The 27,742-nt window shown below is 41.2% G+C and overlaps 1 protein-coding gene across 2 annotated transcripts in view; it reads left to right on the forward strand.

Annotated features, from left to right (window-relative positions):
- The first annotated feature begins 745 nt into the window (after positions 1 to 745).
- KHDRBS3 (KH RNA binding domain containing, signal transduction associated 3) overlaps positions 746 to 27,742 on the forward strand; it is a 117,742-nt gene continuing 90,745 nt past the window's right edge. For both annotated transcript variants that reach the window (XR_003374378.2, XM_026703689.2), the window contains exon 1: positions 746 to 1,114. Coding sequence is in view for 1 of the 2 variants with exons in the window: in XM_026703689.2 (XP_026559474.1) it covers positions 1,027 to 1,114 (88 nt within the window). In the remaining variant the exon portion in view is untranslated. The remainder of the gene's footprint in view (positions 1,115 to 27,742) is intronic.

The raw sequence follows: 27,742 nt of genomic DNA on the forward strand, positions 1-27,742 counted from the left end.
AAGGAGAGGGGTGGGTGCTAACTTTCTATACCCTGAACCCCAGTAATCCACTTCTTCAGCTGACACCACTGCAGAAGCTGGAAAACCCAAGGCATTCACCAGGGGGCAGCAGAAAGAAACCCAATATCCAGCATTGCTGCCCCCTAGTGGTCCTCTGGAGTCTTACAAGCCCCGCTCTGGGAGAAATGGAATAGCGTACTGTAATCTTTTTATTATTACTATTATTACTATTATTATTATTGTCTGAAGGGTTTCGTAGGATGATTAGCCAGGCGCGCCCCCGACGGGTGTTTGAACGCCCGGAGGTGCCGCCAACCCGCCTCAAGGCGTCCAAACGACGCAGCGCGCGCCCGGCCACCGGTCACGCGCCCCCTAAACGGCTTCTTTTTGGCGCGTGCTAGCTCGCCGTTTTTTTTTGTTTTTTTGCGCGCGCGCAGGTCTCCGGCGGGAGGGGCGGGGCGGGGCGGGGCGGTGAGACCTCTACCTCCTTGACATTCTCGGAAAGGAAGGCGGGCAGAAAAGCTGCCAATCTCTCTAGGTGGGGTGGGAGGGGGCTATGCCTCCTGGCGTCACAACGCTCTTCCGTACCCAATGGCAAACAAAGGGAGGCGGGCGGAAGGGGACGGCTCGGTCTTTCCTCGCCGGGCGTTGGAAGGGTGGGGAGGGGCGCGGCATTGCCGCGCGAGGAGAAAGGGGGGCGTGGCCGCGGAGCCTACTATTTAAAAGGCGAGTTCCGCCGTTGGCACGCTCAGTCGCGGTTTGCCGCCGGAGCGGGTGGTGTTGTGGCATTTTTTTTTGCGGCGTCGCTCCTTTTTGGATCCGTGGCCTCGGGGACTAACGAGCGCTTGTGTTTTGTCCGGGAAGGGCGACAACCGGAACCACCTCGTTTCCTCGGCTCTCTCGCCCAGGGAGGATTTACCGTCTGTGGCCGCCGCAACCGTCCTGCTTGGCTTTCTTCCCGGCGTGTCGAAGCGAGTCGTCCGGTGGTGCCCCCCCCCCCTCCTCAGCAGGGCAGGCGGGCGGGCCATGGAGGAAAAGTACCTGCCCGAGTTGATGGCGGAGAAGGACTCCCTGGATCCGTCCTTCACCCACGCGCTGCGACTGGTCAACCAAGGTGGGGGCCCCGCGTCCGCGTGGCTCTTAAAGGCCCGGGGTGGGGTGGGCGCAAACCGAGGCCGGTCCGGTGGGGCGGAGGCGCCGCTTTGCATTGCCTTGTACGGAAGCTCCAGTCTGGGAATCTTTGTCATGAAAGCGGGAAGCGGGGGGGCGGACACCGATATAACTCGTTCTGCACCCCTCTCCCGGGTCCCCCCCCCAGCTCGTGTGAACGCAGGCTTGGGTGCAAACTCGCGTCGTCTCAGCTTTTCCGCCCGGTGCTTGCATTCAGGTCTGTCCCTTTTAAACCCCGGTTGGATTAAACCGGCGTTTCTTAAACTGGAGATCCGTCCGGGATGCCTGGCATGGCAGCTTTTACTAAATGTGGGTCCCCCCAAAATAGGGATAAGCCCAACCCCCCCAAAAAACCCACCCCACTCAGCCGTATTGCACAGTAGATGGATCCTGCGATGTTGTTGGAGACGGATTGGGGGCGGTTCAACGCGCATCCCTTTTATTATATATAATATATATAAATATACATATATTTATAGATATATTTATATTCCAACAAGGGGGTGATGGTATATAGTGAATTTGGGGTTCTCCTCTTTGTCTTGACCGGCTTAGGTGCTGCTCGGTGAAAAGAACAGAATAAGGGTCTCTCTTAAAGAGAGTCTCCTTTTATGGGGGCTGCACCCAATGCCGGAGTTAGGAGAAAAGAGATGGAAGTTGATTGAAGATTGCCCCCCCCCAGACCACTTTGGGCTTGGAAAGATGACCTTTGCTAACCTCCAGCTGCTGGAGGAGGATGGAATGATGCTAAGGAAAACTGGTTCAGAGAGGCAGTTGAGCCCAACCCCCAGTTATGCTCTCAATTGAGGTTGCACAATATTTGGGGGGGGGGGGAGAATCACATGAGGTTCCTTAGAGACCCTTAAATCTGGTGGTGCTGCTATAATGGAAAGGCATTCTGGACTTTACTAATAAAGAACATTTGTAGCTCAGGGTTGACATGGGGTGGTGCTCTCTGAGCTTGCTTGACTAGCACTGATGATGAATACCTAGTTTGGGTAACGAAACAAGAAAAACAAGTTCACAGAGCAGCGAGGATTCTTCCTTCTGAACTTTGCCTTCAGCTTTTGAGAAGTTGCCTTCTGTCTACGAGTGATAGCACCCCTTTTCCTACGACATTGTGGGTTTACTTGGAGGATGGGGTTTTTGAAGTAGCTATGACTCGATGCATGGAGGGCTTTGTGGAAATCAGGTATGGAGGAGACTTTAAAGGAAAACTGGGCATATGCAAAGGTGTCTGGAATGTGTATAGAACAGGTATCCTGAGTTGTGAATCTGGAAGCAAAGGCCAAATGAAGATTGCTTGTCCTTAAAATTCAGCTGATCCCCAGAAGGAATTAAAAGCAGATCCTCGGGAATTCATTCTTCCTAGTGGTTTGCCTTGTATGTCTGAGACAATTCTTCTGTCTGTGGAGTCTAACCCTCCAGGTGTGTAGAAATGCAGGTGTAATTACACAACTCTCAAATGAATGCCTTTTTTTTTTTTTTGGTATGGATTGTTATTATAAAAGGAAGTCTGTTCTCCCTTCAGGGCAGGAAGTGGAGGGGAAAAGAACCTCCTGTTCTCAGCTTAACGGCAAGGAGGAGTAAAGAATCTATGGTATTGACTGGCTTACCGTGTTAATAGCTTTTGTTTTTCTGGCTGTCTGTAGTTCACTGAAATAAGCAGTTTCATCTGCTTCAAGTTAATCATTGTGGCATCTTTTGCAGCTCTTTTAAAATGTTCCTCTTGTAAATAGCTTGTTTTATTTCCCCCCAAACAATGGAATTTTGTGTTCCCATTTCTGGCTGCCCTGCAAATTCATTTCCTTCTTCCAGAACTTGATGTTCTTTGAAGAGCGATCATGAGAAAAGATGAGGATCTTCTCTCTCCATGGTTGTTGTACTGTAAAGGTTAACCTGGCTTTTGCTATCTGGGAAACTGAAAACAACAGATGGTGCTTTTAAATAACCAGGTAGGCTTGCAGTTGCCCAAGGAGTCTGGTATAGGTAGTGTCCTGTTTCCATGGTCCCATTAAAACAAAATACAGCTTATTGACTTAACAGGTGAGAAATACTAATTTTAGCCTCAAGCTGTTTTTGAAACACTGCATCTTTAATAATGAGATGGTGTCAACATTATACGCTTCCCCTCCCCAATATTTTTACATGGGACAGCTTATCAACCTAGTTATAGTTGGAGGAATTCTAAGAACAGTTCAGCACTAAACAAAATTCAGTGTCATTCTTGGTGGAATGCTTTTGGGTGTTTTGGGGTTTCTGATAGGAGCTTTAAATGTGTGTGAGTCCTTTAGGTGGGAGATGCTGGTCTTGTGCAATCAGATACATTGTTTTGGTAGCATATACTTGAGTATTGTTGAAATTGGATCTGTGGACTGCCGCTGGAGTTTGTAATTGCATATTTAGACAAAAGCGTTGAACATTTGTGGGGGGGGGTTCAGTGTTGGCATCACAACAACTTGGTGATCATGTGGTATGGAAGTATGTCAGAATAGCTTATTTACTGAGTTAAGTTTCATAAACCACCATGGGCAACTAAAATGTAAGGCGTTAGTGTTTTCCCTTCATTTGCTTCGTAGTCCTACTTTGACACTGCAGAGGGAGCCTCGTCTTCAGTCTGGGGTACTTGGCCATGGCTTTAGATACAAAGGAAACATCGAGGTAAATTTTCTTCTAAGAGACTGCTTCTTAAATATTCTGGACTTTGTGTGGACATTGTTGGTGTTATATTTTAGGGGTAAAGAACTTGAATTGTTTTCTTAAAAGTTAATGCACCCCTGTAAGTTTACTTTTCACAATCCAGCTTGCCTAATATTGATTGGTACAACTTTAATTCTGCTCATTCAAGAATGCAATAATAAAACAAGCTTTTAAATATTCTTGCAAAGGAGAATATTTAAAGAAGCACAGGCCAGGATTTCTTGGTTAAGTTTCTTGTTTGTGTAGAGTGTTAAAAAAAATACTAGAAGGAAATATTAAACTCCCCTCCAAGTGAGGAATAAGTGATAGCCATAAATCGTCACTTTGTAAATCAGTTAGTTTAGGGCACTAGCAATAATCATTAGGGAATCCTTAAATGTTAAGCAGGATTCTTGGGTAATTTAATTTGGGGAGTAAACAATGGGAAAAGGTTATTCCCCACATTCTGTTTGGGTCTTTTAGCAGATGGGAGCCCTCTGATTTTGAAATTTGGTGCCATGCAATTTTGTTTTTGAAATCTGAATGATATAAGTATAATCAAGTTTCCAGGTAGAAGACGTATTGGAATTTGTTAGAAGGTACAGTTTAAATTACAAAATATTGACCTAATCATAAAACCTTCTTTGTAATTAGTTTTTGCAGTACCATATCCTATTGATGAATGAGTTGGATGACCATACAGTATATGCTGCGGTTAATAATTTGCATTCCAGTTTAAGTTCCCAAACCACTTTATTTTAAGTGATGCATCCCTGAACATCAGTCTCTGGGCTTAACATTCATCTTTGGTGAGATGCTTATTAATTCAAATTGAGAATGACCTCTTTGGGAATGGGCTGATAGCCAGCATTTAAACTGCTGTCAAAGGTTATGTATCTTTATACTGTAGATAATCTTAAACCATAGAAAGCTTTGCAGTGTTAATTTGTCTTAAGTGTCTGCAGGAACAGGTTTGCTATGATAAATTGCTGAGGTTTTGCCTAATGTAAGGAAGCTCTTGTAGTCTCAAATGTACTATCTCAATTTTTTTTTATTATATAAGGCTACTAAGGTTGTTCAGCTCCGTAGTATTCTTGGATGGTATATTAAAGATATTAACTTACAGAACTCTAACCTAATATTAACATATAAAATCAAAAGAAATGGGGTGCAAATTAACTTTTAAACTGGGCCCTTATGAGATAGCTTTTGATGAATTTCTGAAATTTAGGTGCCTGAATGAAAAGTTCAGGTGAGGGAAGAACAGTGAAGTTCTTGTTTAGCAAAAGTTCTGCATACTATCTGAATTGTTGCCACATCTCTATGCTGCCTATTTGTATGAATTAAGAGGTTTGTCTAAGGGGACAGTAAAATAATATCTGTGATGCTTAAAAGGGAAACAGTTTTTACAAAAATGAGAAGTGATGGTAGCCCAATTTTTAATAATGGTAATTTCTTCTGGCGTGGAAATAGTGTTTTCTTCATTTTGAGTAATGCATTTTAAGTTGAGAAATAATGTGCATATTGGAAGGTTAGGAAAATTATTCCAGATATAGAATAAAGATTCACATGGATGCCGCACGTCATCCTACTATGCTATCTTTACAGAATTATCCATTTTATAATAAAAAAAAAACCACTGACATAACTGATTTTTAAAATAGGTGGTTGGTTTTAAGTAATTATACTTCCTGCTCATTAAACAAATATTCAAGACAAGCAAAATTGTATTAAAACTGTGGGTGCTTTCCTTCAGGGCAAAAATATCCTCTGATTTGGATAAATTTGAGAAGTTGTAGAAAGTATCTGCTCTTTAAAAAGCATTTTTGAATGGAAATCTGAAAAAAAAATCAAATTTATATGGAAGATTAATGTTCTGGGAATGAAATCTATGTTTAACAAGAATGCATGTTTCCTAGAAACATCTCATAGCAGAGCAAATAATTTTGATTTTAATCATTGCGTGTGAATCCTTTGGGCAAGTGATCTGTCTGAAATGATGCAGCAATCAGTCTTTAAAGAAATTTGTTTTCATTGTCACTTCTACAGAAATATGGACCAATTTCAGCAATGTAGGCTAGAATCTGATCAGGGTAAGGACTGTAAGAGCCATTATGTAGGACAAACAGGCAGAAGACTAACAGCATATCTATGAACGTCAACTAGCAGTCAGAAAAGAGGAGGAAAACTCTTCAATCTAGACTTCACCATAGTTTCAACTGGAAAATTATGAGCTCCTGGACCAAGCCAGGTGCCAGGGAATTCATAGGAGCTTGACATTCAGACAAATCATCCATCAATAGATAGAGATAAACCACATTTAAATGCTAAGGAAGTTAAGGTTATGGAAACCAAAATATCCAAATAGATCGCCAGCAACCAAGTCAGATAAGCTGGAATTAATACAAGGCAAACAATCTGCCAGAAAACGATCTAGATGCCATCAAGAATAATTCCCCCAACACTGTCCAACTATTTACAAAGTCTGCACTACTATTACTGTTAATCTTCTCATCACTCCTTATCACCTATCCCCTCCCACTGGTGACTGTATGACTGTAACTTTGTCACTTGTATCCTTACGATTTATACTGTTTCCTAATATAGTTCTTTTGCTTATTGCACCCTGTGACTATTATTAAGTGTTGTACCTGATGATTCTTGACGAATGTATCTTTTCTTTTATGTACACTGAGAGCATTTGCACCAAGACAAATTCCTTGTGTGTCCAATCACACTTGGCTAATAAAGGATTCTGTTCTGTTCTATGCCATCAAGAAAAGCACACTCCCATCAACTCTGGCAGGGCAGGCTACTGTATGTAAATAGGGAGCAAACCCCACTCTTGAAAGCACTGATGATTTACCCTAGTTTGGTAATGAATCATCTGCAGCAGGCATGCAACCAAGCTCTGAGGACATCAAAGACTCCATAAAACCTGACCGCAAGACTATTGTTTCTCAACTTGGACACGCAGCCTGGAGAATTCTGGGAGTTGAAAGCCACACATTTTAAAACTGTCAAAGCAAAGAAACAAATATTTCAAAACCTACCATTTAGATTGTCAATCTTACAAATATAAAGTTGTTTAGCTTTTTTTCTCCAAAGGGACAGTCTGATAAAAGGTAGCTGAGCCTGCAGCAGGTATATGGGTGGACAAGCAAACAGAAGGGACCCCCTGTTTATGGTCGTGGACTGTTAAGTTCTGTTTGGGGTGGGGTGGGGGGTAATTGTATTTTTCAGACTCTAAAGATTCTGTTAATGTAATCTTCCAGTAAAGTAGTAATTAGCTTATCTGGCCACAGTTCTCATCTGGTCTACCTCACAAGGCTGTCATGCATTGAGAAAATAATTGGTTCTTTGATACTTTAGTCATAAACTACAAAAAGTAATGGCCTTGTGTGACTTGAGAGGTCTCTCATAAATGTAAGAACTTCATCTAATATAATGCATTATCATAAATGGGTGAGATATATGGGGCATTCATATTTTCTTAAGCGTTTATTGATTGATACTTGAATATAGCTTCATTTTTCTAGAACATCATATTCTTGGAGGACAGTATTGAATACAACTTGCTTTACTATCATTTTTGTTGATAATCCCCACAAATATTGTCACGAGTTTTAGTTGTAGGACTGAGTATATTATGTAGTAAATATTATTGGAGAAAGCAAGCACGATCCAATTATATGTAGGAAATATCAAATTTTATTTTGCTAGTTACAGTATAAACATAGCAAAGAAATGCATTTGCTTAGCACACACCTTAAAACGATAAAATGTCCATGACTGAAATGTTAAACTGCTGGCTTTCCAAATACAAAAACCACTAGGGGGTAATAGACAGAAAGGAAAAGGTAATATTTTTTTTTTTTTGCATCAGTCTCTTGTCTACTTTGCAAAGAATAATGCAAATTTATGTCAGAATTGTTCAACCTTGACAAATTCAAACTTAGAATAGAATGAGGGACCTTAGAGGTCTTGTAGTCCAGTCCCCTGCTCAAGCAGGAGAACCAATACCATTTCAGATAAGTGACTGTGCAATGGGTGAAGATGAGCTGATTGCCATGTGCCCAAAATGCAATAATGTGATTGCAGCTGTTATAATTTCAGAATCAGGTCATGAGTAGTTTTTAGTGAGTCCATTGTAACTATAACTAGTCATAAACTGAGGACTTCCTATACTTTATTCCTTTATATGATGAAGAGAAAGCAGAGGACTGGGGTAGGTAACCTGGCAGGAATCTTCATTGGGGAGATGTTGCTGGTCTTATTTGATGGCATTGTCTTCCGAACAGTGTGCTGAATTTCTAAATGCAATTAATCAATTTACAACCATTCTGTCAACTAAAAAATACTTCTTTGGTCTTTTTAGATGCCAGCAGAAAGGGAGTGGGGAGAGTAGTGCATTCCTTAAATGCTTCAGATAATTGCTAGGCAGCCGAAGCTGTTGGTGCATAAGATTATCACTGGAGAGCATGATTGATGACTCGTGGCTATGGATGTGTCCCAGTGGAGAATATACATCCAGGGGGTGGGGGAAGACCAGAGTCAAGGGTGAAATGAATAATGTGTCTTAGTGTTGGCTGTACCCAGGCAACGCCGACATGGTTACTCCTAATTAATCAATTTTTTTTAACTCTAAGAGATGCGGCTACTTATGATTTGAATGGGGGTGTATTGCATTTAGTGACTGTTCAATCTTACAAAGCACTGAAAAAAGTGACCTAAGAGCATTGCAGCATTGCTGTGATCCCATGATCAAAATTTGAATGCTTGGGAACTGGTGTGTATGACGGTTGCAACCCCGAGGTCATGTGGTCACCTTTTGTGACAAGCAAAGTCAACAGGGAAGCCAGATTCACTCAACAACTGTGCTACTAACTGAACGGCATGGATTCCCCTAACATCTGGAGCAAGGAAGGGTGAAGGGAGCCAAAGTCACTTCACGCCTGTCTCGCTTAGCAATGGAAATTAGAGGCTCAATTGTGGTAATACGTTGAGAAGTAACTGCACTGGAGAATCCTTTAGACGCATTCTTCGTTTGAAGTAGAGCAAGGGTGTTGCACTCGGTTTCATTGAAGGCCGCATCAGGGTTGTGTTTGACCTCGGTACCAGGGTGGGCATGGCTAGCTCAATGTCATACATGTCAGGGCACCTGTGGTGGCCTGAGAGCTCTGCCAACTAAAATGGGCTCCCGAGCTCCATTTTCGGTTATGACAGCCTCCTGCTAACCCTCTGCCAGCGAAAACGGAACTCGGGAGGGCAGCAGGCTGGCAGAGGCCTATGGGGGTTATGGGCTGTTCTTTGCTGTTTCCAAGTCTGCCTGCGGGCTAGATCTAAGCACCCCGTGGGCCAGTTTGACACCCCTGATGTAGTAAGTTGCATGTATTGATTCCTTGTTCAAATTAATTTTGCAACCTGACACAATATACCCTTAAACCTAGGAGTAACATTTTAGTCCCTGCCCCATATGTGGTTTAAATTAAACAAGGAGGGTTGGGGCCATTTTGTTTCCATTAAGGACTTTATATATAAAGATAGATTCATAAGCAAATACTCTAAACTAAAGCTTAATGGAAACCATGTACCGTATAAATAGTTGCACAAAAATGGAGGATTTTCCTTGCAGAACCTTTAAAAAACACCACTGTCTCAGAAACACAACCCTCTGGTAGTTACACTTAGATTTGATCCCCGAGCATGATTTAGTCACTTTAAACTCCCCTCGTTGTCTTTCAGCCATCCTAGTATCAGGGGAAAAAAAGTGTTCTATGTGAATTAGTCTGCTGGCAGAGCAGAATAGAAACTGCCATCGTATTTATGCAGGGCAGAGAATTTAAGGAGGCATTCAAGACAAAGCTAATCATGGCTTTCCAGTTAGAGCAAAGCAGAGCAAAAGAGGCCCTGAACCTTGGATGTCCTTAGCTAATAGACCTTACTTGGATATATGCTGAGCAGGCAGCAGTTGCCCAAGATAGTGTCAATTATTTTTGCTTCTCCCAAACTGCATAAATAAGCCATGCAGGGCCTAAAACTTGTCGAGAAAAGAACCGAGATCCTGGAATAGCCTAAGAGGTTTTTGCTGGGAACAAAACCATCAATCTCCTTTCATTATGGCAGAGATGTTTTCTGGATGAGGGCCTCCCACCATTGCCTTCAAGTTTGGGATTTGACCCATCCGTGGCTCTTTGTAACGCTAGCCTCCTGCTGGAGTATGAAACAGGCTGACGTGAAGTTTTAAGAAGAGAATGCTAATACAGTAAATGAAGTTAGCCAATAAAGATGCTGAGCCATTTAGTTTTTAAGTTCATTAAGATTTTACACCAATCTTTCTGGGCAACCAGCTCTGTGCTCAAATGGAGTTATATCGAAGTTTCCTTGGCCATGTGCTGAATGACTCAAAAAATTAAGGAATTCATTTTCCGACAGGGTGCTTCTGTCTGGCTTTGCAAAAATGTTAGCGATCTGCCAGACAGGCAAAAGCAACAGCAATTATGTGCTTTTTTGATCTTGGTGTTCCAGAAAAACAAATACTGTAGGACATATGTTAGAATTACACTCTTTTAATAGTTAGGCTTGCCTCACATTTGCTGAAAAGGCAGTGTCTTACAGGAAATGTAGTTTGTCACTTCTGTTTATACAGCCCTGACTGTAAATGTTTGCACGATATCCTTAGATCAGGAATGTCAAACTAGTGGCCCGTGGGCCGGAGGAGTCATGCGCTGGCCATGCCTACCCCCAGTTTAGGGAAGGGGAAAAAAGTTGTGATACATCACGTTATAACAACTTGTTGCCACAAGGTTGACACCTCTGCCTTAGATCATAGTATCAGAAAATTGCCATTTTTCTTGCGCATGCTTTTCAGTAACTGCTTGCTGGTGGGATGAAGGTATCAGAACAGTTTCATCTTAAAATGTTGTCATTTTGTCCATACTTAAGAGGTGGTGAGATATACTGGTAAGTCTTCCATTTACGGCCGGTTGCTTAAAGACCTATCGAAATGACAATCAACCTCTCAGGGCTATTTAAAGTCCTGACCATTCTCCCATCATCATAAGTGTTGCATTTTGGGCAACCACTTAGCCAACTATGAAGGTGAAGGTTTGTTCTCCGAGCTTGTGGGTTGGTTTCTGGAAGTTTTGTTACCAGGCTAGCTAATAACTTCAGCAAAATTTAGGAGATGTCAGTGTTCTTCTGTTTATAAGGGCTTTTATGGGTGTTAAGTGAGGCTCTTGTGATAGGTCAGGTGTGAGTTATCAGTGAGAGTCTTGTGAAGGGTCCTGTGATAGGGAGGTTATATCAGATCAGGGTCCTTGGGAGGAGAACTGGTGGGTGGGCTTGCGTGGGTTGGTTGAGGGTTGATGCTGTCTCTGATTGGCTGAGTGGTTGATTTGGATTCTGAGGGGTTTGTAGGCTGGTTGTAGGTCAGTGTGTTTGTTGATGGAATTGGTTGTGCAGTGCCAGGCTTCAATGAACTCACAAGAGTAGCGGGTGGTAGTGTGGCCGATGATTCTTGTGTTGCTCCAATTGAAGTGGTGCTGTTTGGTGTCGGTGTGGATAGAGATTAAGGATTGTGGTGTTTGGGATTGTAGCGTTTCACTGCCAACTGGTGTTTGTCGATCCTGGTTTTTAATTGGCGTGATGTTTGACATTTAGCAACTAGCCTGCATTTATGGACATTTGCATCAGCCTGCAGTGACATGACCACAATTTTCTTTTGCCGGAAACAATCATTTACTTCCATTTTCCGACAAAAACTGCCCATCGCAGAAAATGGATTTGCTTTTACAATCATGGTATTTGCTTTACGATTGTTGTAAGAAAGATTATGTCAGATCTGGTCATAGCATGGTGACCTGCTTAACAACCAGCAGGCCTTACAGTTGCAATTCCAGGTTTGATTATGGTCATAAGTCAGGGACTACTTGTAGTAACTAAAAATAGATAATGTAGTTATTTTTAGGCCATGTTCAACCATAGAAACTCACTGGGTGTCTTTGGACTAGTCACTGACTTGGGGCCCAAGCTGTGTCATAATGCTGGTTCAGAGGAGGAGGAGGAGGAGGAGGAAGAAGGAGTGCAGGTTGGGTACTTTGAAATCCTTTAGAAAGAGCAGATATACAAGGATAAATTCTGCATAAATCATTCTCCTACATTTCTGTTAGCATACTCTTCTGTTTTCTACCAAAACCTTGGTGCTCCTGCCTTAAACTTGGGGTAGAAAATTGACCCATCATACTATTGTGCTTCTTTTTGGAAGGACTAGAGGCTAATTTGGAAAGGGACGCCTGCACCAGCTCAATTTGGGTTATGTCCTAAAACCAAGCCGATTGAACTGCAAGAAACGTTGACCTGTGAAATTAAAACTAAGGAGCATGTTGTATCTGCAGGAAAAGGATGAGCTACTTGGGGCTGTTCACGAACCCTTCACCATTACCTACGATCATGAGAAATATAATACAGGTAGTTCACGACGTACAACAGTTCGTTTAGTGATCGTTTGAAGCTACAACATCACTCAAAAAAGTGACCACTTTTTACACTTACAATGGTTATAACACCATGGGATCAAAATCCAGATGTTTGGCAACTGACTCGTATTTATGACTGTTATAGTATCCGGGGATCGCGTGGCGACCTTTCAACGAGCAAAGTCAAATGGGGAAGCCAGATTCACTTAACCAACATGCTACTAATTTAACAAGTTTAGCCATTCACTTAACAACTCTGGCGAGGAAGGTCGAGCAAAGCTTAACAGCAGATATTTTGTAGCTCTGTTGTGGTCATAATTTGACAACTACCTGTAAATGAGGATGGAGAATAAAATCAGAAAATTCTTCTTTTTTTTAGCATACTGCACTTCTCAGATTCAAGGTCTTGGCTGTAAATTATAACAGACAGTTTGAAAATAAAACAAACAGTGACATGAGTCTCTTTCCAAAGGAGAGGAACAAAAGGGGTTTCTTTTCTTCTAAACCGTAAGCCAAGAACGGGAACCAAAGAGAGCAGCTTACATGTACAGTGGCGGGCGAATGCTTTTTTGTTTTAAAGATGGCACTTAACGCTAATAGCTTTATGCAGCAAACATTCAACATTATTGTCTTCGGGGAGTATTTATTTGTTGTAATTATAGAGTTGACTCTTCAAAGAAAAAAGGAGAGAAGGAAAAAAAAACCAGAACAGACCTTGGCTGCTGACCAGAATGATCTCCCATCAATTTGTAACCTTCTAAATGATTCTGGGTCGGGTTCTTCTCTCAAAGAAAATGCATGGCGGTATTTAAGAGTAAAAGATGATCATGGTGGAAGGATATAAATATATATAAAGGTCATTCCAGTGTTATTGAACAGGCCTCTGATATACAAGATGTGGAAGTTGAGCTGCAAATAGTTTACAGTCCGATGGGGTGGAGGATTGGAACTCCTCCAACTGTTAGTAACAGGCAAGTAACAGTCCTAATTCTTGAGCTTGTCTGATTGGAATAGTCTTTTCATCCTAATACAGGTAGTCCTCAACTTACAACAGGTCATTTAGTGACCGTTCAAAGTTACAACGGCACTGAAAAAAGTGATGACCATTTTTCACACTTACGTTACAGCATCCACATAGTCACATGATTTACATTGGGATGCTTGACACCTGACTCACATTTATGACAATTGCCGTGTCCCATGACCCCCTTTCAGCTTATCTAGTAGTGATTCTTTTGCATGCCAGCTGTCCTCATCAACTTGCATTGTTTGGATCCTTCTTTGCAATTACTTTTTCAGTCACCTACAGAACACTCATTATCACCCCAGTGGGCCCAGCGAACCACCCCAGAATATGGTGCCTGGCTGCTCTAACTCATCTTGACACTGGATAAACCTCTCTTTAGACTGTCCTGAATTTAATATGTTATCAGTGAAGCCTAAGAAGAACTTAGGAGGGGCAGGCTAAGCTTAGTTAAATGGAGGAAAGTCATTTGTGCTGTTAAGATGATCTACTTCCTATGGAAGTAGAATAGAATAGAATAGAATAGAATAGAATAGAATAGAATAGAATAGAATAGAATAACAGAGTTGGAAGGGACCTTGGAGGTCTTCTAGTCCAAGCCCCTGCTTAGACAGGAAACCCTACACTACTTTAGACAAATGGTTAACCAACATATTTTTTTAAAAAAAGCCTTCCAGTGTTGGAGAATTCACAACTTCTGGAAGCAAGTTGTTCCACTGATTAATTGTTACAACGGTCAGGAAATTTCTCCTTAGTTCTAAGTTGCTTCTCTCCTTGATTAGTTTCCACCCATTGCATCTTGTCCTGCCCTCAGGTGCTTTGGAGAATAGCTTGACTCCCTCTTCTTTGTGGAAGTCCCTGAGTAGGCAGCTTGACAATGGCTATAAGGCTGCTGGTAGCATTTTGCCTACCCACTATAGTAGCCATTTTCAGAATATAGGTAGTCCTCGACTTATCACTTATGATCTGAATCTGAGGAGGAAGCCGAACAGCTGACAGGGAGTGGGAGTGTGGCTCCATTGGCTGTGGAAGAAACTGGGGAAGGGCAAAGTCCGGCTGGCAGAGCAGGGGAGAGTTAGAGCAAGGAAGAGAGAATTCAGAGTAAGACCCAGGCCTCTTCATCCTAGGGCATGCAGGGAGGAATAGAGAAGAGAACAATGTGAGTTGCATGGCTTACAGGGGAGGAAAGGGCCCTGATTGCCTTCATTAGCTGCAGCTGGGAACACAGTGTATAAAAAAGGAAGCTGCGTGTGCAGCAAGCTGTTGGGAGCAAACATGAATTTCTCTTGTCATGGCTTATCAGTGTTCCTGGCATCTTCCCAACTGTGTGAGTTTTGCCGTGCTTTTAAGTCTGAAATAACCTGCTCCTGCCCTGTCAAGCTAATTACTTCAGCTTGGTTTGTTTGGATTTTTCGTTAGTTTGTATGTACCTTGTTTTGGACTGAATTTTCTACAGTTAAAGGCTGTTCCTGGGAGAGTTTTTCTCCAGCCAAAGGTAACCCGGACATTGGGGGCAAAGTTGGAAATAAAGGGACTCTTATTCCTTATTTTACTGTGTTGCTTTTGTGCCATGCCCCAGGTCATCACAGTACTTTTTGCTTGACAGAAAATTACAAAAGAAGATCAGATGAGATGACCCCCGGGACTGCAACTGTCATAAGTACATGCCAGTTGCCAAGCCTCTGAATTTTGGTCAACCATGGAGATGATGCAACAAAAGTCACTTCGGTGCTATTGTAACTTAGGTTGCTAAACGAACGGTTGAAAGTTGAAGACTTCATGTGCTGCGGATCTTTGGACAGCTGGATTGCTTTGATCATGGAGACCTAGTCAACATAGACATGAAGTGATGTCCCTGAAAAAATTTCCTTTGCTGCTTATTTGAGTTTTTGTGAGAATAACTACCTGTGAATCTTAAAGCAATTGGGCCACTGCATTATATATTTTGACAACTACTTCTTTTTTTTAAAGTAGCAAGCCTTTATTAGGCTTTCCCATAAGTGTTAAGCAGAATTGAAATGATAGTACCACTTCATCCTCAGGTGTTCGAGCAGTTCTTGACTTACTGGCTGATTATCAACCATTCAGAGTTACAGCAAACCTATCTTGGAGTTACTTACGACTCAGATTCAAAGTTATGACAGCCTGCACCCCTCAATGACCAAATTTCAGGTGCACATTAATCTGGCTGCATTTATACCTGTTATGGGTGTCACACAATTGTGTTTACAATAGTTTTAATGAAAATGAGCACTTACTTTCAGTTTTTGGCAAGACTGCACCTGTAACAATCCATAAGTTCCCTTAATGGCCATAGTGGCCACTTTACACCTGCCAAGTTGGGCTTAATGATTGCAGCAAAAATCCTAAGATTGGGTTAATGATGTGACCAATCTATTCTACAAACACTGTGATTTATGAGGTTCCATTACAGTCTTAAGTTGAGGACTGCATTCTGGGCTTCTCCTTCTTTTGACCGCAACAGGTCCAGGGTGAAAAACATTGGATGTCAGAAGCTCAAAATAACCACATTGTGCCTAATAGCTGTAACTCATCTGGAGGCTCATGTCGCTTTGGGCAGCTGTTGATGTTTGCCATCTCAGGCAAGGTCCCAAGTTTAGGCTTGTAATACCTATTATTATTATGAGCAGCAGATGTTAATACGGAACATGGAATGATGTGGCATCGTGGGAATATAGATGTTTACCAGAAAAGAGTTGAAAACACACAATGGGGGAAAACTTCGTGCTGTAGCTCTGCCCAGCACTCCATAGATGGAAATTATTCTGAAGGTTGAACTAAGCGTGAACTTGCATCTGAGACTTGAGTGCGTGTATTATGTTAATTTAATCTGTATTCTACCGTGTTTCCCCGGAAAAAAAAAACCCATCCCAGAAATAAGCCCTAAGTTGATTTTTACATGTGCACCCAATGTAAGTCCTATCCCAAAATAAGCCCTAATTAAGACCCCACCCACTCATGGATGCATGGGGCGGGATGAAGTGCAAGGGTAAAAATTAAGCTAGGTTGGGGATGGGGGTGGTGGAGCTACCCTACTTTTGGACAGTTGCAGCCAGGCCTCACACACACCCTGATGCCTGCCTTGATGGCCCATTTCCTGAAGTCCCTGAAGGCCTCTGGCAGCGAAAAGGCCGGTGGGGCGATGTGCACAAGTGAGGTGAGTCAGTGGATGACTTCCCCCCCAAAAATAAGGCCTGGCGCCTTTTTTTGGTGGCAAAACAATATAAGACTGGGTCTTATTTTGGGGGAAACAAAATTCTGATGAGCATCCTGTTTTATGTAATATAGCTAGCCCTCGACTTATGACACAATTGAGCCCATAATTTATATTGCTAAGTGAGAAATGTGTGGAGTGAGTTTTGTCCTATTGCACGAATTTTCTCACCACATTTGTTAAGTGAATTACTGCCTTGGTTAATTTAGTAACATGGTTGTTAAGTGAATCTGGCTTCCCCATTGACTTTGCTTGTCACGAGGCTGCAAAAATGGTCACATGACTCGGTCATAAATTTGAACCAGTTGTCAGGCATCCAAATGTAAATCACATGACCGTGGGGGATGCTGCAGCAGTCGTAAGTGTGAAAAATGATCATAATTTTTTTAGTCTGTTGTCATTTCGAATGGTCATTAAAAGGGCACTAAAATTTCTGGCAGGTTATTGAATCAATTTTTTTTCACTGTGCAATCATTAAAATATTTTCCTCTATAAAAAATGACTGAAAAATGACTAGTCAATCTAAACTCAGGTAGTCCTCGACTTACAGCAGTTCCCTGCTTCGAATTGTATAATGCCAATTCTGTGTTTGCTATTGAGTCATAGAATTAAAGGGGAGAAGCTGGAAATGGCTATAGTTTTGCTGTTGTTTATCATTAAGGTATTTGATTTCACTTTCTGAACTAAGACAGCTGCAAGTGTTGGTAAATTACCAACATGTTTTTCCAGTATTTTTTTTAAAGGAAAATATTTTAATGATTGCACAGTGGAAAAAGTTGATTCAATAACCCATCTGCGGCAGAGATTTTAAACAAATCGGAACACCAAACCACTAGAACCAACGTTATATTCCCAAACTCTTTTTGGAAAGAACTAACAGATATTGTTCCCCTTGATAAAGGGAGTGATGGAACAAGTGGGGATTGCTCCATAATAGCAGCTACCTCTTTGAAAGTAGAAACATATAGCCATGATTTCCTTGTTTTCAGTTTTTAAAAATTTATTGCATTTTCTGTGCAGTTATTTTCTGCGTAAGTTTCTGCTTGCATGAAGGATAGTGAACGGGTGTTGGTAGCCTATGCCCTGAAAGGCTTGGAAACCAAAGGTAGACCCTTTGCTGAAGAAAATTAAATGATAAAATCATTTATGGCTTTGAAGATTAAAAAAAGGAGGTGGATTAAGTGAGGAGCTGAAGGGACTACTTGTATAACATTTAAGAAGGAGGAAGGATTATAAGATTGTAATTCGTTGAAGAAAAGGTCAGAAGTCATATTTCATAACTTTATTTATTTCTTCTCTTCTGATTTGCCTGTTGCTGAATATAAAAATCTTAGTGCAAATAAAGAAATACATACAGTAGACCATGCATTCAAATATCATTCCATGTTTCATTGCTGGATTTCATTGACTTCCCATGTGAATAAAGACTATAAAAATCACGAGAATGATCGTGCTCAGAATAAGGAATGCTCTTTTAACATGTTGAGTAACCCAATTATGTCTGTGGATTTTCCAGAAGCCGATCTGTAACCACAGAGGCTTTGCAGTACCTGATTGACATGTCTAACAAAAAAGGTTTTCGAAGAGCCTTTCCTTAGGTAGAAAGTGTGTGTTCCTGATATAGCTATAAAAAGTATGTAGCATGTGAAAATTGGGAGTTTCGTGTTATGCATGCTTGTCGCTTTGAGATTCCTAAGGGTTGCAGTATGTTGCTTGCCACCTGTTGCATATAAACATTAAAATTGCCTGCATGTTTAAGAGACAGTGGTTTGGACAAGTTTATTGTCAGTATTGGCTGGCTGTCAGGGCTCCAACAAATCCACCCTCATTCAAATCAAAAGTCTCTAGCCGCATCTCAGAGAAAAGAAAATTGCTTTATTAGAGGTTGCCATGTTGGCATGTGGCTGGGTACAGCCAATACTAAATCGCATCATACATTTCCCCCTTGACCCTGGTCTTCCCCCCACCCCCTGGATATGACTTCTCCAATGAGACACATCCACCTCCAAGAGTCATCCATCATGCTCTCCAATAACCTTCTTATGCTCTGACAACTTTGGGCTACCGGGGTGATTATCTAGGCATTTCAAGAAGGCCTTGTTTTCCCCCACTCCTTTTTTTTCTTGCAGTTAAAAAGACGTTTATCAGAGATTGGAGGCTGTTAAATTCAAGAGTTAACAGAGGGTTTTGAAGATTAGTTTTAACTTTTTGGATTACCACTTAACAGCTTTTTACATTGAACAGAGATTGGGTCGATTTGATTATTAGGCATTAGAATTTTATATTTGGGATATTTGTTAAGAGATTGCAATTTAAAATGCTAATGTTGTAAGTATAGATGGGAAAATTTACCACAATTGAGCCCAAAATTTCTGTTTAGCTTAACAACTGCTGAAAGATTTTTGCCCCACTTTATGACTTTTCTTGCCACAGTTGCTAAGTGAATTGCTGTGTTTGTTAAGTTAGTAACATGGTTGTTAAATGAATCTGATGTCCCCATTGACTTTGCTTGTCAGTAGGTCGCAAAAAAGGGATCACATCACCCAGAGACTCTGCAACTGAACCAGTTACCAAGCATCTGAATTTTGATCATGTGACCATGTGGATGCTCCAATGGTCGTAAGGGAAAAATGGTTACTTTTCCAATGTTGTAACTTAGAACGGTCACTAAATGAACTGTTGTAAGCCGAGGACTACCTTTATTTGTAGACCCGTTGAGCAAGAGGGTGACTCTATTAGACTTGCTTTAATTTTATTTATCAACATTCAGCCAGACTGGACATTTAGTTTTGTATATTTGTTACATACACCTTTTTTATTTGTTTTATAAACAGGGTTGTTAATTTTTTGTTCCTGTCTTGTTTGTAGTTTTTGTTATCCTTTGATCTTGGTTTTTTTCAATTTGCATTTTGTGTTTTATCTTTTGGCATCAAGAAACATAATTACCTGCATATATTGCAAAGTTAGCACAGAGCACTTCCCACGTCAGCCGTCTTTATAGCGAGTAATTGACACAAACAGATTGGTCAATCCAACAGCTGTTTCACAATTGAAAAGATCATAGGCAAGACTAATAATGGGTGGGGACTTGTCATTTATAATACGATAATAGTTGTTTCTCTTGGAAAGGGGCCAAAAAAATTGCCCAAGGCCTAATTATTTTATACAGACAAGCTTACACCGGTCTAGGCAGAATGCTTTGAACACTGGAGCCCTGGTGGAGAGTGTTTAGAATGCAGTATTTGCAGGCCAATTCAGCCCACAGCTTAGAGTTTGATCCTCAAGGCTGGCTTCCATTCGTCAGTAAAATGAGGACCTAGATTGTTGGGGTTAATATGCTGACCTCTATAAACCGCTTAGAGAGGCCTGTAAAGCACCTATGAAGCGGTATACAAGTAGTCCTTGACTTACAGCAGTTCATTTAGTGCTCACATGACCTTGGGACACCGCAAAAGTTATAAAAATGTGCCAGTTGCCAAGCACCTGAATTTTGATCACATGACCATGGCCATGCTACAATGGTCGTAAATGTGAAGAACAGCCATAAGTCACTTTTTCAGGGCTGTTGTGACTTTATAAACGGTCACTCAGTGAACAGTTGTAAGTTAAGGTCTTACCTGTACATTTCACAAGGAACCTAAAATCACATAAAAACCCCATCCACTCACCAGACGGTTTGGTCAGCTGTCCCAGAACCGATTGCTGAATGCCACTTAGCTTCTAAACTCTGTTAAATGAGTTCATGTCCTCATTTGCTCCCTTTTTGCATCCATTCTCCTGACTGGTGAAGCGAGCGTGACTATTTTCTTTTCAAAACACTACTTTCTAAAAGTGCAGTTGCTAGATTCAGTATTAAAGTCACTTGAAGTTGAAATCATACCCATATTCCTCGTAGTAAGAAAACACTGGAGGTTTGGGCTTTTATCGTGGACTAAACAAGATGGAGATAGTACCAGTCTTCCCAACAGCCTGACCACCATTCTTTGTGTTTAGAGCAGCTTCAAAAATTGGTGTTTCAATGCATCTCAAAGGCACCAGGTTATTTTTTTTAAAAAGTGCATTTTCCATTTCTTTGACTTTCAGGGTTGACTTTTGTTTCTTTTGTCTTTGAATAGTGATGTAATGCTCCAGCTCCAGGAATGTTGTCAGGCTAGTTAAGGCAGAATGGGGACAGCGAATTAGTCTTCCAGCACAAGGTTAAATGTACATTTCCTTTAACAGTTAGGGGTAAATAGGTGTTTCTGGATGAAGGAGCAAGAGAAAATACAGCCGGGAAAAGAGAGAAAGGAGGTGAGAGATAGGAGATGTTTCACTGGGTCAGTGGAAGCTGAAAGTTACAGCCTGGATGGTGAATATGTAAGAGGTGAGTTGGAAAGGAAAAAATAGTCAAGTGTGGTGTGTTAATTGGAATACAGGTTGTCCTTGACTTATGACCCTCCCAATTGAGCCCCAAAATTATGTTGCTAAGTGAAACATTTGTTAACTGAATTTTGCTCCATTTTACGACCTCTCTTGCCACAGCTGTTAAGTGAATCACTACAGTTAAGGTTGTCAGGATTCCGGCAGTTACTCCAATTAAATCATGAGTCTCGAGGCCCCCCCTCTCTTTTGGTTGGCAACTCTAATAAGACCATCGAAATATTTTATGAGTTGACAAAGGTACTAACAGTTATTAAGTGTCTCTGGCTTCCCCATTGACTTTGCTTGTCAGAAAGTTACAAAAGGTGATCACATGACCCCCGGGACACTGCAACCATCATAAATACGAGTCAGTTGCCAAGCTTCCAGATTTTGATCATGTGAACACGGGGATGCTGCCGTGGTTGTAAGTTTGAAAAAAATGGGGGAAAGGGGTTTGAAAGAGCAGTCATTTTTTCCAATGAAGTTGTAACTTTGAATGGTCACCAAAGGAACTCTTCTAAGTCGAGGACTCCCTGTGCTAGGTTTGCATCTACTGTATCCTTCATCGTTATTGTGAAATGCTCTCTATCCTTGACCCATGTGGGGTATGGAGGTAGTTTGAGTAAACAGTGACTCAAGAGGTGATATCAGCTCTTGAGTTTGGACCTCCTGTCCCAGGCAGCCTCTCCAGAAAGAATTTGTTCATGTGGGCAGAACTTTACCATTTTTCATCTGTTTGCGTTGTACTACTTACAACCTCCTTGACTTATAACCACACTTAAATACGGTGTGTGACTTGCAACCTCAGTCCTCAGGCTTACATCCAGCGCAGCATCTCCAGTAGTCTGGGACGATGTGGTCTCTATTTAGGGCCTTCCCAGCAGAGGTGGTATGCAGCAGGTTCTGACCAGTTCTGGAGAATCAGTAGCGGAAATTTTGAGTAGTTTGGAGAACCGGCAAATGCCACCTTTGACTGGCCCCGCCCGCATCTATTCTCCGCCTCCCGAGTCCCAGCTGATTGGCTGGGTCTTCTTTTGCTGCCCTGCACAGGAGAATGAAACTGGAAATTAGGTTAGTGAGGGGTGGGGAGGGAATGGGAATTTTGCAGTATCCTTCCCTGTCAGGCCCACCAAGCCACGCCCACCAACCCAAGCCACGCCCACCAAGCCACACCCAAAGAACTGGTGGTAAAATTTTTTGAATCCCACCACTGGTTCCCAGCCCAGCTTTTGGCAAGCAAAGTCATTGGGGAAAGCCATATTTGCTTAATGCCCAGATGATTTGCCTAACAACCACAGTTGCTTTGCCTAACAACCACAGTTAAAAAAAAGTTTATAAAATTTGGGGGGATATCTCACTTAACAACCATCCTTGCTTAATAATGGAAATTCTGGTCTTGATTGCAATAGTAAGTCAGCTAACCTGAAATTTTACTAAGGAACATAACCCTTTTATTAATTTCATGCACGTGCCTCCATTTTAGGCAGGGCACATCCTTCTGAAAAGAGAAGTTTTCTTTCGTTTGTGTCTACATGGTTGTGGGTCAGTGATTAGGATTGAAATTCAGCTGCGGTAAGTGGTGAAATTCACAATATAATGATAAAAACAATAATGTGAATACCAGAGCAAAAACAATATCCCATCCTCCCTGAGGCTGTGATAGCTGTATTCCTCATAATGTTCTTCCAAACCGGTGGCCTTTTGTTGCTATTCAGATCTGGAAAGGTTTAAACACAATACTTTCAATAATTCTAATTGTTAACTTCCACAGTATAAAAGCCACCGCAATAAGCAAAGGTAAATATTGTATTTGGGGGCCTGTTCTTTCTACCTTGGCAAGTAAAGCTTTACGAAATACCTGAAAAAAAATATGTTTTGTCAGGATTAGAAGAAAAATGATGTTGTGTATTGCCTAGCTGTGTTCCAATATTGATTCAGTGAGCTCAAGGTGATTTTAGAATTAAAGTAGTATGAAAAATAATAACGCTCAACCTGCTGTTTTACCTGCTCATACTTTCTTCATCTTATGAGATTTCTGCTTGAAGTTCTTCATCTTGCTTCCCCCATGGGGCCTATAAATCTTAGTGTTGTGTTGATTTGTATAACTGTTGCATACCTCTGTTGATGGATGATGTCCTTCTGAAGAACAGGGGAAGGTTGACTCTTAATGGCTTCCCTGCCAGCAGCACATGTCAAAACACATGCAAAAGTCCCTTGTTTTCCAAAGTAGCGAGTTGACCAGCTCTGACGGGTCCCTGGTACTCCCTGTGCTTGGTTATTTTCTTGCAGAGTTTCATTACCCAAACTAGGGAACATTGTCCACAAAATATCTGAGGTTAAAGTTAGCAATGAAAAAGCTTTGTTCTAAGTTTATGGGGCCATTCCCTATCGTGAAGGTGATGGTGATTAACCCTGTCACAGTACAGCTTCAATTGTCCCGGTTACTGGGAATGGTACACCCAATATTCCACAGCAGTCGGTCGAAACCGGTTGTGAGTTCACAAGTCAGGTCAATTGACCAAGCCCGTGGTGATCGAGGATCAGGCTCATTATGAAATAAAAAGAATTATGGATGGGTACAAAGGGGACAATTGGAATATTTAATATATTGAAAGGGGTACACACTATCTGCAGCTACCTGGGTGAAAAGTTGAAAGGTGAATGCAGATAGATTGGTAAGATGGTTCCATGTCGAGTGTCCTCAGAAGCCTAAGGGACCTCCCAGTGAGGGAAGGGGAGGCTAGTGGCAATGGTAATTAGGTCCGTGCTTGATTCTCGCAGGGATGTTCCTCCAGTTGTGGGGGGGGGCAGCCTGTCAAGCCTGAATTTGGTTAGGTAGTGGATTCATATGAATTCAGTTTGACACACTTGAGACTGGAAGGGGGGAGAGCTGTGCTGGATGCAGTTCCAGCCAAAACAACATAGCTGGACGATGAGTCAGCCGTATTCCTATGGCTGCTCGGACAGAGGAAGGAGGAGTGAAATTGCCAGGAGACCGTTTCATATCTTGGTTGAATAATGTGGCATTGTTGTGAAATTATAGTTATAGTGACATGGAAAGCTGAGAAACTTTCAGTACTGGCTTTCCATCAGTTGTGCCAATATGGTGTATCCAAATAAATTTGTTCTTTGAGGAATTAAAATGCCTCGGAGTTCATTTTATAATGGTTGCATTACTTGGAACCTGACAATGGCACCAGGGGAAGAGTGTGAAACTGAATCTCAGCGAAAGGAATTCTTTAAGCAGTTGTGGCCTAAACAGATCTGATCTCATGTTTGGATCATTGCTTCACTTAATCAGAGAAGCCTTTTTTATTTGAATACTTAGAAGGCTCTTACTTGATGGCCTCCAGAGTCAAATGATTTTAAAAGTAGCTAGTCTCAAGTAGCATACTTAAGTGGCTTGTGCAATTCACAATAAAAGTAGTTTAACTTCTTGATTGTTGATATTCTCCCTATTAATGACAGTTGTAAATTTTCCCATTTCGCCAAATCTAGTGCTATCTGCAGTTTAAGTTTGATTTAATTGTCTTTTAGTGTACTGCATCTTGCTGTCAAGTATATCCCCAAGTACTTGATCTTATTTGTGACCTGAATTTTCAATAGGTCTGCCAATTGTTCCTTTTGTCTTGATAGCATATTCTTTGTCAGGATCTTTGTCTTATATTTATTTATTTTCAAACCAGCCACCTCAATTTTGATGCTGTTTCTAGTGGGTCTTCTAAGATAAAAACCAGATCATCTGCAAATGCTTGCAACTTAAATTCTTCCTTTTTAATTTTCATCCCTTTTATATTCTTTTCATCTCTAATATCTCTGTTTAGCATTTCCAAAGTTAACACAAAAAACAGAGGTGATAGTGGGCACCCTTGTCTTGTTCCTTTTCTTATATCGATAGATTCTGTCAGTTCTTCCTCTATCATTACCTTTGCTGTCTGCTTATGATATATAGCTTCTATTGCTTGAATAAATTTTCTAGCAAAGCTCATCTGTTCCAGCAGTAACAACATGAATCGCCAATTCACGTTATCAAATGCCTTCTGTGCATCTAGAAATATCAAAGCCATTTGTTTTTCAGGATGTGCCTTGTAGTATTCCAAAGTGTCCAAGATTATTCTCATATTGTCTTTGATTTGTCTCTTTGGCAGAAATCCATTTTAGTCAGGATGGATAAAATTATTTAAATATTTTTTAAGTCTTTCTGCAAATATTGAAGAAAAGATTTTATAATCTGCGTTTAGCAGGGAGATAGGTCTATAGTTCTTGATTTGTAATGGATCGGTCTCCTCTTTTGGAACAAGTGGGATATAAGCTTCTGACCATGATTTAGGTATCCTCTTCTTTAACATAACTTCATTCATAACTTCTAGCAGTGGAAAATTCAATGATTCTTGTAATGTTTTGTAAAATTCTGCCGGAAGTCCATCTGGGCCTGGTGCCTTTCCATTATTTTGCTTCTTAAGTGCTTCAGTTAACTCCATCATTGTTATATTGCTTTCTAACATTGTTTCAATCTCTCCAGGTATCTGGGGCAAATTAGCATTCTGTAAATACTGTTTAACTCTTTCCTCATCAATATTCTCTTGTGTGTATAGTTTTCCCATAATAATCTCAAATAATTTCCTTCTTCTCTTTACTACCATAGCAAACTTGGCCTTGGTCATCTATTAATTGCGATATTTTCCTTGATTCTTTCTCCTTCCTCAATATGCTAACCATCTACCTGGTTTATTTGCATCTTCAAAATAGTTCTTTTTGGCACCTCTAATTTTTTGTGCTAATTTTTCTTTTTCTATTAGACCCATTTTATGTTTGGTTATATCCATTTTTAATTTAATGTCCTTTCTCTGTGGCATTTTCTGTAGCTCTTTTTTAATCCTTTATACTCATCTTCTAATGCCTTAGAGGCTAATCTTTTCATGGTATTTATTTTCCTTGTATAGTCTATTATCAAGCCTTTGGCATATGCCTTCATTGTATCCCATACATTCTGGAAAAATCGATCCAAGTCATCAATATATATGCTTGACTTTCCAAAAGATAGAAGTTTTAATTTCAATAGCAGTATCAAACTTTGAAAATGTGGAGCGCTGAATTTAACAGTTTTCAGATCATTGATTTGTTGGAGAATATGAATGTGAGTACACCCACAAACACCCACTCACCGTGTTTCCCTGAAAATGACCCAACAGGAAAATCAAGTCCTAACATGATTTTTCAGGATGCTCATAAGAAACAAGAAAGTGTCTTTGGGGGCAAAAATATAAGACACAGTCTTTCTATTCCCCCCCCCCCTCTCCACACACACACACACACACACACACACACACACACATAAATGGAAAATGCAGAAGTTTCTGTAATGCTAGGAAATCCATGTTTCAGAGTAGACTACTATTGTAAAAGAGTTTGTGTAGAACCTTTTTTGGTGTATAGTAATCCTTTCTAGTTGCTCCTTTTGTGAACTTGACTGCAGTTAGGATATTTTCTTAACAAGGTTAGAGAGAAAAGTGAGTAGAGAGAGGTTGAGCAGTGATTGGGTGGGAAACGACACATTAACACTAGGAAAAAAGGTAAATGATTTTTTCTTTAGATAAACTAAAACATATTAGTGAGACAAAGAGTTTCTTAGAATGAACAGATGAATCTGAAAAACAATATAACAAACATTTCTCAGGCAGAATAGGCTTTAATTGGTAAGATACTCTGGCAAAGATGTATGGCAGAAGTTGAGGTGTTCTTAACTTGCGATCATTTGTTTAGTATCTGAAGTTACAACAGTACTGAGAATAGTGACAAATAGGACTGTCACAGGTTCCCCATAGTCATGTGATCAAAATGGGGGTCATGTGGCAACTGGCATATACTTAAGGTTGCAGTATCCTGGGGTCATGTGATTACCATTTGCACCCTCCTAACACAAGGGGGAAGCCTGATTTGTTTAATAACTGCGTGCTTCGCTTAACAACTACAGTGATTTGTTTAACAATGGTGGTAGGGAATTACGATTTTTATAGTACTTTAGCCCTTAGACTTAGATGCTTCTTCACGGTGCTTTACAGGACGCTCTAAGCCAGGGATTCAAAGCGAAAACCCACAGGCTGGATGCGGATCACGATGTGGTTGATTCTGGACCGCAGGACCGTCCTGGTCTATCTAATATGAACATAAAAGATGTGGCTTGGGCCTGGTCAACCCAGTGCAAAGAAAGATCAGGCCAGCGTAGCTTCAGCCTGGTCTACCCAGCACGAAGAGGAATTATGCCAGCAATTTGGAGAGTGATGTCAAGCTGATCATGCCCACCCAGTCAGCCCCCCCCCTCCCCCCCAGAAATCAACCACAGACCTGATGCAGCCCTCAATTGGGCATGACTCACTAAACTGCCTTGGTTAGCAGTTGAAATTGTGACTCATTGTGGTGATAAGTTGAAGAGTAACTACACAGGTTTAAAATAACCGAGATCAGGTACGCCACTAAGTCTCTTCTGGAAAGACTGTGCTGTTTGGTTCGAAATTCGAATTTGGGACAATTTTGTCTTCGCATGTTCAGACTACGAAGCTCTGAGAAACACCTCCAGTTCTGTTGGATCACAGTTGACATAATCTCCAGCTATCTGAAGTTGGGGGCACCAGTGCAGGAAGGCCATCCTAAAACCTCATTGTGTATGATGTTCACATAATATAGATTCTATTTTCATTTGTCATATTTGTGGATGTAGCATCCTGGGTACATTAACTGGAGCCTAGTGCATCTTTC

The sequence above is a fragment of the Pseudonaja textilis genome, chromosome 3, assembly GCF_049901715.1.
Source record: "Pseudonaja textilis isolate UNSWEBS1 chromosome 3, rPseTex1.2, whole genome shotgun sequence".
In the NCBI taxonomy this organism is placed as follows: Eukaryota; Metazoa; Chordata; class Lepidosauria; order Squamata; family Elapidae; genus Pseudonaja; species Pseudonaja textilis.